This window comes from Austrofundulus limnaeus, unplaced genomic scaffold, assembly GCF_001266775.1.
Source record: "Austrofundulus limnaeus strain Quisiro unplaced genomic scaffold, Austrofundulus_limnaeus-1.0 Scaffold88, whole genome shotgun sequence".
NCBI lineage: Eukaryota > Metazoa > Chordata > Actinopteri > Cyprinodontiformes > Rivulidae > Austrofundulus > Austrofundulus limnaeus.
In genome coordinates, this window is record NW_013952490.1 from 500,065 (window position 1) to 513,713 (window position 13,649).

At 38.6% G+C, this 13,649-nt stretch overlaps 2 protein-coding genes across 3 annotated transcripts in view; both read right to left on the reverse strand.

Annotated features, from left to right (window-relative positions):
* Positions 1 to 6,434, reverse strand: part of igsf9b (immunoglobulin superfamily, member 9b) — a 41,148-nt gene extending 34,714 nt beyond the window's left edge. For both annotated transcript variants that reach the window (XM_014012059.1, XM_014012058.1), the window contains exons 1-2: positions 5,925 to 6,434; positions 481 to 573 (exon numbers count right to left, since the gene is read on the reverse strand). In XM_014012059.1, coding sequence (XP_013867513.1) covers positions 481 to 538 — 58 coding nt within the window. In that variant the 5' untranslated portion in view covers positions 539 to 573; positions 5,925 to 6,434. The remainder of the gene's footprint in view (positions 1 to 480; positions 574 to 5,924) is intronic.
* A 1,849-nt stretch (positions 6,435 to 8,283) lies between these two features.
* On the reverse strand, positions 8,284 to 10,531 carry tmem230b (transmembrane protein 230b). The gene is made up of 3 exons (XM_014012060.1): positions 10,198 to 10,531; positions 9,615 to 9,737; positions 8,284 to 9,518 (listed from the first exon to the last, which is right to left on the reverse strand). The coding sequence occupies exons 1-3, from the start codon at positions 10,291 to 10,293 to the stop codon at positions 9,378 to 9,380; spliced, it is 360 nt and encodes a 119-aa protein (XP_013867514.1). The 5' UTR covers positions 10,294 to 10,531; the 3' UTR covers positions 8,284 to 9,377.
* Between the last annotated feature and the right edge of the window lie 3,118 nt (positions 10,532 to 13,649).

Sequence of the window (13,649 nt, forward strand, 5' to 3'; positions counted from 1 at the left end):
TGTGTGTGTGTGTGTGTGTGTGTGTGTGTGTGTTTCTGAAGTGTTCCTGAGTCCATGTGGGAATATCTGCTACAGAATGATGTTGGTTTTTAATGGAGTGCTGCCTGAGGAATCAAAGGTATTTAATGTTGTCAGCCTAGCCGCTTACTTGCAGAGATTTGTCCAGATTCTCTGAATCTTTTGATGATTTTATGGATCGTAGATGATGAAATCCATAAATTCCTTGCAACTCCTTGTTACTCATTGAGAAACATTTTTAAACTGTATTTGCTCATGCAGTTGACATTTGTAATAGTACAGTTTTCCTCAGTTCTGGAACTTTTTTTACATTTTGATTTTTAGGATTGAATTTTTAAAAGTAATTATTTAATTATTGTTAAAGACAAAGGAAATGCTATAAATGACAATCAGAAACACAAAACCTTACAGACTCAAACTGTTAATGAAAGCCATGGATCCATATTTGCAAAGCATACTTACTTATCAGACAGATAGCTACAGCAGTGACAGCCTGAAGCCACCGTCTCTCCAGTCCCATGGCCGTCCGTCAGGCTCCTTCACACATCTCCCAGTCTGAAAAACAAGTCCACACATCCCGTTTACTGTTCATCAGAAAGACCAGTGCAGCATTTACAGATGCACAGAGGACATCCCTCACATCCCCCACACTCAGACTAATATAATCCTGGGAGTTAGCATCGACTCATTATCCAACCAAAAACACCACATTCCAGATGCCTTTTGGTTAAATAAGTGTGTTCTTTGAAAACCAAATCTCTCTTAAAACTGTGTGTTTGATGTGTGTTACTCTGGATTAATGAAAGCTAAGATAATCCAGCAAATGCTTCAGAAAAAAAAAAAGAAACACAGCAGGACATGCTTAGAGCATGCATACTGGAAGTTTTCCTACAAAGAGTGGGCTTAAAGTGTACGGTTGTGTTGGTCACAGTGGACCAGTACAAGGCTCTGAGTGTACGTACAGATTAACCTGGTGCTTGTGATTGGCCCAGCTCATCCAGGTCTCATCTCACTCTAAATAGGCCAACAGCAACTGACAGGTGACACAAGCAACACTGAAAGGTGTCCTTCCCACTCCAGATGTGAACTTTTTACCAATGCTAAACAAAATGACATATAACTATATAATAAACAGACTTTAGTTGCATGATGAGCCCATCTTACTTAAATAAAGATCAAAGTACTTTCATTACACACACCAGCATCAGGTGTGGTCATCTGACTATTAAAAAGCAACATGTACAAGTGCACCCCACACAATCTGCCGATTTTAATCTCCTAATAAGCAGGACAAACATGACTCCACTTGAAAAGGCCCGTGGACCCACTCCTGAGTCTGAACAGCTGCAGCAACTTGTGAGGCCCACCCCTCCCACTTCAAATTGGATTGGAGGCAACTTTAAATTGTTGCCCTTCAAACATAATGAAAGCACCCTCACCCTTTATTTAAGTAACTTCATTCAGTACCCACTAATACCGGCTCATTGCTTGAAGTTTATTTAATTATTATAAGAAGCTGATACGACCAGAGATGCACGGCTAATGCAGACCAACCAAGACGTTCAGTCTCTTAGCGATGCGATACACACACACACACACACACACACACACACACACACACACACACACACACACACACACACACACAGCTCAGAAAAGTAAAGTAGAACAATGCATTCAGCTCTATTGAATGCATGGCCGTTTCTATCACAGTGTTTTTTCCTCAAAACATTGACTCTCCAGTACTGAAAAAGGAGCGGGACAAAAGCACATAAAGTCAGATTGGCTTCACTATAAAAGCTGATGAAAATGGCAGGACTGGGTTAAGCTATTATTTGTTGCGGTCAAGACATTTTTCGCATAGCAAAATAATTGTGTATCAGTGCTTACAAGCAAGAAACGAATATTCCCATTAAGGGTTGGGCATAATTGTATCGTGTGCAATTAATCATCAGAAAAACATGAATCGATTACTTTTTGGCACTTGACGATTAATACCATTAATGCCACCAGGCAGAGTCTGCTCGGTGCTCCTCTCTCCTCTTCAAATATGACAAACATTTTAAAAAAAGTTCTGCAATTTATTTATCAACACAATTAAAAATATGATATATAGCCTGGAGTCTGTAATTTTGACACAATTTGGAAAAAAATTTTCTGAAGAGCAAATCTTTCCCTTTAAACTGGTCATGTGACTAGGACATAAGGAGGTCCAAGGACTCCAGGGGATTAGTCATCAAAATTGATCAAATTAATCATTATCGGCTAAATACCACAATTAATCGTGCTTAATTTTTTTTGCCAATATTGCCAAATCCTACTCCCATTAAAAGATTATTGTTTTTTTTTTCCAAATAGGGTTGTGAAAACAAACAGTATTCTTTCCAGTGAACACAGAGGGTAATAAAGCTGTGCAATCCAAATTGTTTATGTCACCCCCAACAGCTGAAAGACTGATGACTGCACATTACTTCATCTTCTAGGCTGTTGCCTTCTCACTCATTTTACCAGATGATACCAAAGAAAAAGCCAGACCCATCACATATTATATTCACAGCTCAAGCTCATATTAAGGCCTTTTTTGTTGTATCATTACAGTGACTGCCTGGTAGCAACAGACATAGAAATGTACAGGTGGAGTAGTAGACAGTCAGGTTTATTCCTGGTTCAGCAGAAAAAAGCGAGACAATAAAGAATGTCGTAAGAATGCGAAGATTTATTACAGAAACATTGAACAGCAGGACCTATTTAGTTAACTCTTATTATTATGTGAAAATAACTTCTTTAATTACTAAAATGTGGGTTACAAAGTCAAAAGTAATGACACTGGAACAATCACTCCTTAAGCGATCACTTCATGAAAAGCAAACAAGTTTTATAAAATGTTTACCACATGAGTGTGAAACGGAACACAAAGGAAAGTCCTTTTTTAGTGCGACGTCTTTCCACTGCACAACGTGCGCAATGGATTTCACTGACACAAATTGCTTTGGACCTAGTCATGACTTAGCCTTCTGGACGGTACATTTGTAACACCCCATCTAATCCTGGCCTCCTGTTTCGAGTGTTAATAGTTTAATTGAATTAGAGATCAAACTGGTGAGAAAAATCAAGGACGTCGTTCTGAAATGAAGCTGTGCGGAGATCAATCACCGCTGAATTAAGTCACACGGGTCTGCTCCCACGGGGGTTCTGATGGAGTCAACGCGTTCTTAATTGGCTGGACGGATACGATTCAGTTTTCAGGTTTGCCTACACGTGACACTTCAGCAGTTTTAACGACCCTGCACACGTCTATTGCAACCATGATTCACGCTCACAGATGTGCACATATAGCAAACTGGTAGGACTCAGATTACAAAAGTCTAAAAATCCCAGAAAAAATGCTTTCTAGGTTTGTACAATAAATCAGTTTCTACAAATCCAGAGATATCCTGTGCATGACGTAGATGTCTGCTTGTTGCGCAGACGCCCTCAGAGGGAGACGCTGGCGTTGTATGGAACCATGCACACTTCTTTTTGCAGGCGAGAAACAAAGGTAAAACACCGACATAATCAGCTGCTTCCAACCTGTCAGCTTTAGCAGCAGGTAGGCCAAATCTCTCCATCTGCATCTGCCCTGTCACACTATATCAATCAGACATAAGCTAAGTCATGCAAACACTGCTGTTTGTGATTTGTTGGGCTCTGCAGGATGAGCAGCGTGACAGGATTTTTAAATCGGTCTTTCATACTTTATATGTGACCAGTAAATCAGCCTTCTGACCTGATGTGTGTGTGTGAGTGTATGTGCTATTCCTTGGTACCGAAGCAGGACCATCAGTGATGCTAGTGACAGATACAGGCCTGATAAGCAGTAGTATTACTCAGTTAGTAATCTCTTGTAATCCTGACCGGCCGTGGCCTTTGTGCAAACCTGTGCACTGGAAATACAGGCATTACTTGAACAGAAACTCTGAAAACTTCACCGAACTCTAACATTTACACAACCGAGGCAGAGGACAATGGGTCTGCTGATATACTCCATGCAACTTACAGTTATTAACACAGTGACCGGTTCTAAATACCTCCACCAGTCTGCACAGCACAGCAGTCGATGCATGGATTTTGTTCCCGCCACTGCAACCTAGTTTGGAAACTTTATTGACATTTATTTCAACTAAAGGAAATACACTGGGCACACCATCGGCACGGGAGGGGAATCCCAGTGTCCAGGGGGAAAGCCTACTGTTTATAGATTAACAGTGATCAGTGATGAGCTAACATGGTTCTACAGTGGTTTTTAATTAAATTAGTTACTTGCTCTCACACGAACGCCAGTAAAAACTTTCAAAAACCAACAGTTCTTTAGATTAAACCACTAGATCACTCGTGCTTCATGCATGAGTAGACTTATTTAAGGCGATTTTTCCTTGAGATGATCAACATTTATTTAGCAAACAACCTTGTTCTGATGTTTTTCCCTCTGTTCTAATGATGATGATACAAAGTATTTTCTTGTCAAATTTCTCCTTTTCTTACTTGGTACAGCTGTTACTGTGCTAGATCGGTCAGTGTAAAGGGCCTTTTCAGACAAGACAAATTGATTTTAAACACAAAATAGCATCAACTTGAGCTAAAACGCATTTATTAGTGCAGTTTTTCTATTTTTCGTTCTTAACAACAGTACTGAGACACTGACTGACGTTACCACCAAAAAAAAAAAAAAAAAAACCTCAACTAATGTAGAGTGACCACTTTCAACTCATCATGAATAATTTGTTTCTCAAAGCCATCTATTTCCTCCAGCATGACGATATTTGTCTACAGCGGACAAACAGCCACATAGTGTTCATTTTACACCAGTGAAATGTCCGGGCTTTGTAGATGAATAACCATGGATAATGAGGGATATTACTGTGTATAAAGACACCTGAGCTGCTCACATCCACGGGTTTTGGAGCACCTGGAGGGCTTGGATGATGTTAAATACTGACTCCAAAATTTGAGGGTGATGAATGAGAAACTGCTCCTGAAAATAATGCAAAGTGTTTAAAATTTAGGGTTTTTTTAGCTAACGAGAATGGAAGCAGAAATTTTTGATTAGGGCATTTTTCTCCCCACTAACACATCTGGTAATTTACAAGCTGATTATGAACGCAGTATACTTAATGGTATAATAATAACATTATTAATGAATGGAGCTGTTATATCAGCTCCCAAACACAAGAGACATCTGTAATTCATGTGAGCTTCTATGTATCTCCTTTCTCACCCAACACTGTTGAGCACAATAAAAAGCAATGGCACAAATGACTGTATATTAATAAAAACAACAATAGAGCTGAACCACTTGGTGCAAAAACAGTTAGAATCAGCTTGTGTCCAACACACTGCACCACGCAGGGCAGCAGGCTGATAAACAAACACAACAAACACCAAACCAACCCACCCAGATCTTCTGTCGAACAAAACAGGAGCATCTTTTGTCTTAATCAGGGAGTCTGATGGCAGCTGAACGGAGAAACCTAAATATTATATATATATTTTTTTTAATAAATATGTTTTGCTGACCGTTCTCATTGTTTTATTTAGAAAAGCTTGCTGATTCAAGGCTCACTGGAGATTGTTAAATATGTTAATTTGTATTTTTTTTAAATCCCATTAGGAACAAATACTCATTTATTACAAAGTTAAAGCTGTGTACTGTTCATGGATACATTTATCTGTGAAAAGAGGTGATTAGATAAATAATCAATACATTTATCAAACAGGACACAAACTATGAACAATCTGTAAACAACAAAAGGTTGTAAATAAGATATTACATGAATATTAATTATGTTGTTTACTAATGTGCTATAGAGCAGACACAAACATGGTTTTGTACATTCAGTGGACAGAGAGTACGGTTACATACACCTTACCTTTCTTGAGGCACTTTACACTCGAGCTGTAAGTCCAATCTATCAATCCATTGATGCTTCTTTTTTTTATTTTAGGCTCTTCCTCGTGATTACATTTAAACTCCCATTCCCCTCTCGTCCCAGAGTATGGTTTTAAAGCAGTTTTCTAATCAGATTAATAAGTAGAGGATCAGGGCGAAGAGAGTCGCTTTTTTTTAGTGCGATAACCAAAAGAAAATCAAATTAATCCTGGATCTCCATCATGGAAACAGGTGTCCAACAATATATTTTGTATCTGTCGCGTCTTCAGTAAAACCAGTAAGCCTGGATCACTTCAATAAATCTGACATCAGACCATTTAAAGTCCATTTAAACTTCCCATGCATTGGATTTTAGAAACTCAGTCCTCCCCATCCAAACTTGTCCACACTAAAAAAGTGCCTTAAAGCTTAAAGTTGATGGTAAAAATGCGCAGAAAAGGGCTTCCAGTGGGCGCAGTCCGCTCAAACAGGCGCAAAGAATCAGAAGGAAAGCGCAGCACGTTTACTTGGAGCCGTGTTGTTGATCCTTGGATGGGGCTGGTCCCGCCTCTCATTACTATCGTCCCCTCCAGCTCCATCCAGAACTTGCTCCTGTCCAGCTACAGACTGCAGCTGGTATACTTCCGGTTTAAACTTTCACAATAAAACTTCGATTCAAACTGTTGTCGCAGTGCAAAAACAAACATTGCGCTTTCTACATAAAAACTTAGCAATCTATTCATAAAATCATACATTTAATTTCGCTTTTTAAAGACTTTTTTCATAAAACAAACTAAACACTAATAACTACAACCAACTCTATTTCTACTAATAATAATAAAAATAGTCTCGCTCAGGAAAACTAAGAAGAAGAAATACTGCCACCGTTTGAACCACTCTGGCAACATCAGATTTGACCCTTCCTGTGGTCTTCACGTAGACATCTTTAAGCACATATTTTCTCTTCAGTTTCAGATTCACTTTAGCACCATCAAAACTGATAGTAACGTTTCAAATATTTTCAATGAAAAATATATTAACACTGTTGTCAAATAGTTCCACTATAATGATCTAACTAAAACATGCATTTAAATAACAGCTAAACTGATACGTGCTTTTATGTTGAAGGTACAGCAATCTACTTCCGTTATTTCCTGTCCTTCTCGGCGCTGTTTAACGACGCTGCTACTTTAGCGCCTCAAACAAAAGCTTTGGTGGGAAAGACTGCAAAAAAAGCAGAAATACATGACTGTTTGACACATAAAGTGCAGCTTCCAGCAAATGTGAGCAACTGTCCCCTAAGTTCTAACACACAAATAAAAGAACAAAATAAAATGTCTTTAAAACGGATCATACATTGTTGTAAATTGTTTGTTATACTACACATAACTAGAATTTCTTGTAAACACTGAAAAATACTATTATGCTTAATTTGTTGAGCAAAACATATCTTGGATGCCAGCTTGTGCAGAGCTAATGAGCTAATGTTAGCCTCCTGACTGATAGCGGCACAACGATCGTTTTGCTATTAGCTCTTCACGGAGAAAAACGCATAAAAAATAAGTCTAAACGTTTTTATCTGAGACTTATTCTAGATTCAACATTTCATCAGTAGAATGAAACAAACAATGCATAATGTTTTTTTTTTTTTTTAATCAAATTTTAAGCCCTGCTCCTGCAGCTTTGCTCTTGGAACTTTTCTACGAGAAAACAAACCTAAGGGGCCTAAAGCAGTATATTTTAACATTTCTTTCAGCATCTTACCTCAAGCCAAAACTTTTAACCCCCTGTAAAACGAATTACTAAAATCATATTTGGACGTCGTTCCGTTGTTTACTTTTTCATTTTAAAGTAGCCAATCAGCGGCTGGACGTGTCACCGTCAGGGGGCGCTAGCGCCGTGATACCCTGCACCCACGACACGGATTTGTGTTCGAGGAAACAGAGAATCAGGCAGGGAATGTGATATTTCTATGGGGCATGTTTTTGACTTGGTTGTAACTGTAAAAACCCTTGCAGATATTTAAAAGAATATTTTTAAAGACAAATTAATGAAGGTAATATATTTCATGAGGAAACTATATTGAGATTACAGAGCAAGGACATTTCTTCCAGGGATGTTTTTTTCTTCCAAAATGTTAATACAAAATTATATCATGCAAAATAAAAAAAAGGGGCTTGGCTGAGGAAGAGATGGGTGTTAAAAATTAAATTAAAGAGTTTCAAAAAGCAACTATGTATGCTTAAGTTTCTGCAGGGATAATTTAAAAAAAAAAGGAGAAACCTGCATCACTTTACAGCTCGACACTTCAAGCTGAATTTGTGCTGTCAACATTCTGAAACAGCAAGATTACAACATTCTAAAATCGTTACTACCTTCATTTTTATTGTTTAAAATGTTTTACAAGCAACAGAGAAGTGAACGTACATTCAAAATGAACACTAAAAGTTGGGTATTTATTTTGATCAGTTTGCAAATAAAGGTAAATAAAATATTTTCTTCTGATTTTACCATGCAAAATAATACATTTTAACAATAAGTGCACCTACTAAGATGTCCAAACATTTTGCTAAGGCAATAAGCGAATGTAAAAATAAATAAAAATATGCAGTAATTCTGTTTTCTGTAGGAGGCTTTGTGTACAACTGGACCCTGAAATGAATACAAAGCGTTTAGGAAGAAAAGTCTGTTTCTGAGCTGATTTAAAGTGCGTAATCTGCTCCGACTTAATACCAGGTAGTTTATAGTTGCTATCTTATGGTTCAGGCTCATTTATTAGTAAGAAAGCATCCTTGAATTATCCCTTTAGTAAGCAGCAGGTTGCCAAGATCTGAAGGGATTAAAAAGAAAAAACAAAGTTTAAATTGCTTTAAAATAGAAGCATGGAAAAGAAATCCTCCTGCAATGCAAAGTGAGGTTGCAGCCATCAGTCAACATGCATTCAAATCTACTGAAAATGATGAGATGACAGAGACACGGCTGCTGTTTAACAATGTTGACTCTCACAGCCCAGGAGCACCATATGGAGATCAAAGGATCAAAATTAATCACGCGGAATCCTCCGAGAAAGAACAAATCTGAAGAGTGGGAGGAATTAAGAGAAGGATAAAGGAGAACTGTGCTAAACAACACTGATCATCTTATGAAAAACAAGATTAACCTTTTAATAAACATCAGTTATCGAATAGAAAGACTCAAAGCATGGACTGAAAACCATCTGACACTTTATAATAAAGCAGGTTAGATGGTGAAATTAAACAAATAAAAAAATATTTCAATTATTTGAATTAATATATAAGCTAAACAAATATACAAATCAAGCAGCATATGTTGGCATTCTGGCTAATTGTGTAAAAAAAATCTAAACAAAACACTAGTTTTTTGATTAAACCTTAGGTTTCTTGTCTGTTTCATCATTGGTACAAGCCATAGAAGAGGGAACATTTAGTGTGGTTCAGTCATCAAAGTCTGGGATGTCATCGTAGGAGTAACCCGGGTAGCCCTTTGATGCATAGTAGGCAATCCGTAGGTGGTAAAATCCAGGCAGGAAGACGAGAATCCCAATGATGAGGACGGGCACGGTTCGATCTGTGTCCTGACAGAGAGAGAGAGAGAAAAAAAAACTTTTAATTTTCTAATCAGTGTTTCCTTTCACTGTAAACAAAACAAACTTATAGAAAGAAATACTCACAGTGACTCCAAAGTATCCAGCCAGGAGAAGAGCACCAATGATGATTAAGAGAGAGCCGATTAGGAAGAGCACTGTGGCAAGTGCTATGGCTTTGTATGGGACTTTGGGTGGGCTCCTTTTGAACTGCAAAGGAAGAGGAATATGAAAAACGTGCAACTTTCTGGCTCACATCGTCTGAAAATCAAACTATCTTGAAAAGTAAAACTTATTGAAATTGTGACACAAATCATGTCTATCAGAGAGTGGCAATTTGGTGATGTTATGCCAGAAATTAGAAAACAAATGGATGTTAGTAAAACATACTTAGTATTACTAATATTATTGAAGCAATTAGCTGTAGCACTTCAGCTACAGTCTTTTAAACCAGGTGTGGGCATAGTGATAGTGAGGAGCCAGCTACATGTTTTAATTAAGTTTGGGTCTGCAATTGGCCTTTATGATGTTGATAATGTGCACACTGATAGATTATTATCATTAACTAACATGCTATTATATGTGTTAAAATGGATAAAACACTTACTTTTCCCACATTCCATCAAATATATTTCCATTTGAGCTCATATTCACTACGAGTCAGTCTTACCTGTAAATCAATGTAGCCGTCATCGTCTGTAGCTAACCTGGAGTACCTGGCTGTGCTGTTAGGAACATCCTGGGACACCAGATTTCGAGCAGGCATCTTCCTCAGCTGCTGGAGTTTTTTAACAGTTTGCCCTCAGTTATTATTAGTCAAGCAGGATATCTACAGGAGCATTAACAACGCAGCAGCCATCTTTTTTAATCCATCGCCACCTGTCACTGCTAAAATAAAGTAAAACGTTACGCTTAAATCAAAGGAAGAAGTCTATGATTCCCCAGAACACGCTTTTTAGAAATAAGAGCAGCGAGTTGTTGTTTATTCAAGCGCTTCCGCGTTAGCTTCTGCTATGAAGTTGTGCGCATGCGCAAACAAAGCTGTTTTTGAGCCGCAGCTATTTTAATTCGTCGCTTTGTTTTATTTTTAATGCTTCACATGTGATCTACACTAAACACTTTCTTGAAAATATTAGTATTTAAGTATTTGCAATGAATGCATATTTATATTATTTCTGTTCTGAGGAAAAAGTGTAATGTCCTTTGCTGCCACTAGAGGGAGAAGTCGAGTCTTGTTGAAATGATCATGTTTTGACAGGAAGCATCTGAGTTGCATTTTCCTGTCTGGATGTTCGGAGCCTGAGGTGTTCTCCCAGGACAACAAAGTGATTACCCTGTGTTTTCAGACAAAAACGTTTCTGTCTATATCATGTGAATTTTAGATGCAGTTTCACGCAACAGACGATGAAACAGTCCTTCTCTGAAGGTTGATTTTATTTATTTTTGCCCCAGAGATGATAAACTGTTTCAAAACACTTAAGATTTTTTTTCTAAAACAGACAATAACATTTGCCTTTAATACTATCCACCTAATGATTATCATTAGTAAATCATAGTTTTAATATGGATTAATAACAGGAGACAATAATATGCTCTTTTTAATCATTCAAAACCTTTGACAAAGGTAATGTATTACATATAATCAGTACATGTAGGTGTTTAACTAAAAAATAAAGAAGACCTTTTGGTTTGAGAGTGGCGGGTTCATTTGTTTGTCTCTACAAAGCCATCTCTGCCAAATATCATCCCAGCAGTCATGCAGAGCAATAAGCAGATCTGGGATCGACTGACCATGAAATAAGCAAAACACAAAAAAATGTCACCTGCAGACAATCCTCCTGATATGAATAATTAAAACTGGACAGATAAATAGACAAATACAGGCTCTGCTTTAGGCTGAAAGAGTGAAGAAGGAATCATTATTGCAAAAAGCTGACCTTGGCTGTGGGTTGTATTGTTGTAGTTTACAGCCAAACTGTTGATCTTGACAAAATAAGCCCTAAAACCATTCACTTATGCTTTATGTGCTTTCTCTTTTGTGCTGTGAGTTATCTATAACACTGCCTGTTCATGCATCTGCTTCAATTTTTATTTTTTGCTGCCTATTCAGCCTCTGAAAGATTAAATGCTCCATGCATCATCTTTATCTCCACTGTTAACATCAACACAAGTAAACGTTACTTTCTGATTTATTAATCACAGCGCTTTTATAATCTGTGTGACTACATGTTGATTCTGCTCCCCGAAGAAACGAGACTGCGTCACTGTTGTATCTTCCTTTTGTGCGCAAAAACAACCACCCTCTTATCTGTTCTGCCTTGTCTCTTAGATGTTCAATACCTACACTCAAGGTCAACGCATGAACCGCTTACCCCCCACTCAGTCTGAATTTAGAAACGTGGCATTTAATTTGTCTGCTCCACAGCCTTGGAACAATCTGCGAGATGCAGTCGTTTTACATTCATAAATTCAAAATGAATGGGTTCACAACGGGACCAGTGATGGAATAATCTGTGAGTAAGGCTGCTGCCCCTTCAGTTTGCTTTCAGACGTTACTTCATCGGTTGTCTGGATCTCTTGTCTTTCTTTTTTGTGGGCTTCACAGTCGATTTTTTTTCAGTCAGATTTCCTTGTGAATTAAGTTTTATGCAGCTCACATTACAAACGGCAACGCTGCCCAAGAGACACCTGGAGTGGTGATGAATTAATCAGGCCTCATTCAGAAAGGGGAGGGCAGATTTGTGTGTTGTCATGTTGGATAATCCCTGACACAGGACCATGATGCCCGCACAGACACACACCAAAATAGCTGAGTATTCAGAGCCCAAGAGGGGGTGTCAACATGAACGCCTGTGCATCAAAAACAGCAGCCTTTGCCCCCTCGTAGCCTCCCAGGACTGATGCTAACGAGGAGGAAGAGCAGCCGTAATTTGTGTCCTGTTCATTCTGGAGTTAATTAAGCCTGTCATCATTAAAGCATCTGCAGACAGAACCGTCCCTGCAGCCTAATGACAGCCTCGAGCGTTAAAAACACGAACATCGCACCATCTCCCCGCCGCGCTGCCATCTTCGGGGTCGATCCAACAGGTTTCAAATGATCTAATGTGTCATAAAGTGGCATGCAGGTGCAGCTGGGAAGCAACATTTTCAAAACGTTCGAAAAGAAAAAAAAAGGTGTAAACATGTGTATTTTTGGACTGGGAGGAAACCGGAGCATAAAACCTGCACAAACACGAGGCGAACAGGCTCCTCACTTCAGGTCTAAAACATGAGTTGACCCCAGGACCTTTTTGCTGCGAGGCAACAGTCACAATCACACCATGCTTCCCAATGCAAGAAAAACTTTTTTTAAAAGCTGAAAAATTGTGTACGTGTTGTATATATATGTGTGAGGGTGTAGCTGCTATTCTGCATGTTTTATTTTTTTCCCTGCTTCAGTACACCCATATCAGTTAAGCTTATTTTAAAGCCCAGAGTTGTCAAACTATCAGCGAAGAGATTGATGACAGAAACAGGTAAGTGATTTTATTTACAGTGGAGGAAGAACACAGGAAGGCTCCGTGGGAACATCAACAGGTAAATTGATTTCCAAGAGGTAGGTGGAGATGAGGAGAGCAGAAGCTTATAGGAGTGAGGCCAGGCAATGAAGAGTGGCAGGACTAAAACTCAGAGGACTGACCCAGTACGAGGCTCGAAGAGGACTCCAGAATATGAGTAACAGATTGGACCCACATGGAGCTCGAGGATTCAGGTTAGTCACAGCAGAATTTCAGGTTCTGACCTGCTGTTGCTCTGTTACCAATATCACAAAATGTTGCAGCAAGAAATAGCTGGGCCATTGGTGCTGCAACACCCTGAAATCTCATCAACTCTGGATCAGGAAGAGATGAGTGGCATTGGCTCCACCCCACCAATCAGGACGATTCAGCGGTGGCAGCAAAACACAGAAACCTCCACAACCTGACTGAATTACCACTTCAGGTTCTGCAGAAGCTTGTCTATCACCATTTACCCTCTAAAATAACATACAGTGGTTTGCAAAAGTATTCATACCCCTTGAACTTTTCCATATTTTGTCACATTACAACCACAAACATAAATATATTTCACTGGAATTTAATG

Coding starts and splice junctions, on each gene's coding strand:
- tmem230b (XM_014012060.1), bottom strand. CDS start 10,293: ATGCCTGCTCGAAATCTGGTGTCCCAGGATGTTCCTAACAGCACAGCC. Junction 9,738..10,197: donor ACGGCTACATTGATTTACAG/GTAAGACTGACT, acceptor CTTCCTTTGCAG/TTCAAAAGGAGCCCACCCAA. Junction 9,519..9,614: donor CTGGATACTTTGGAGTCACT/GTGAGTATTTCT, acceptor TCTCTCTGTCAG/GACACAGATCGAACCGTGCC.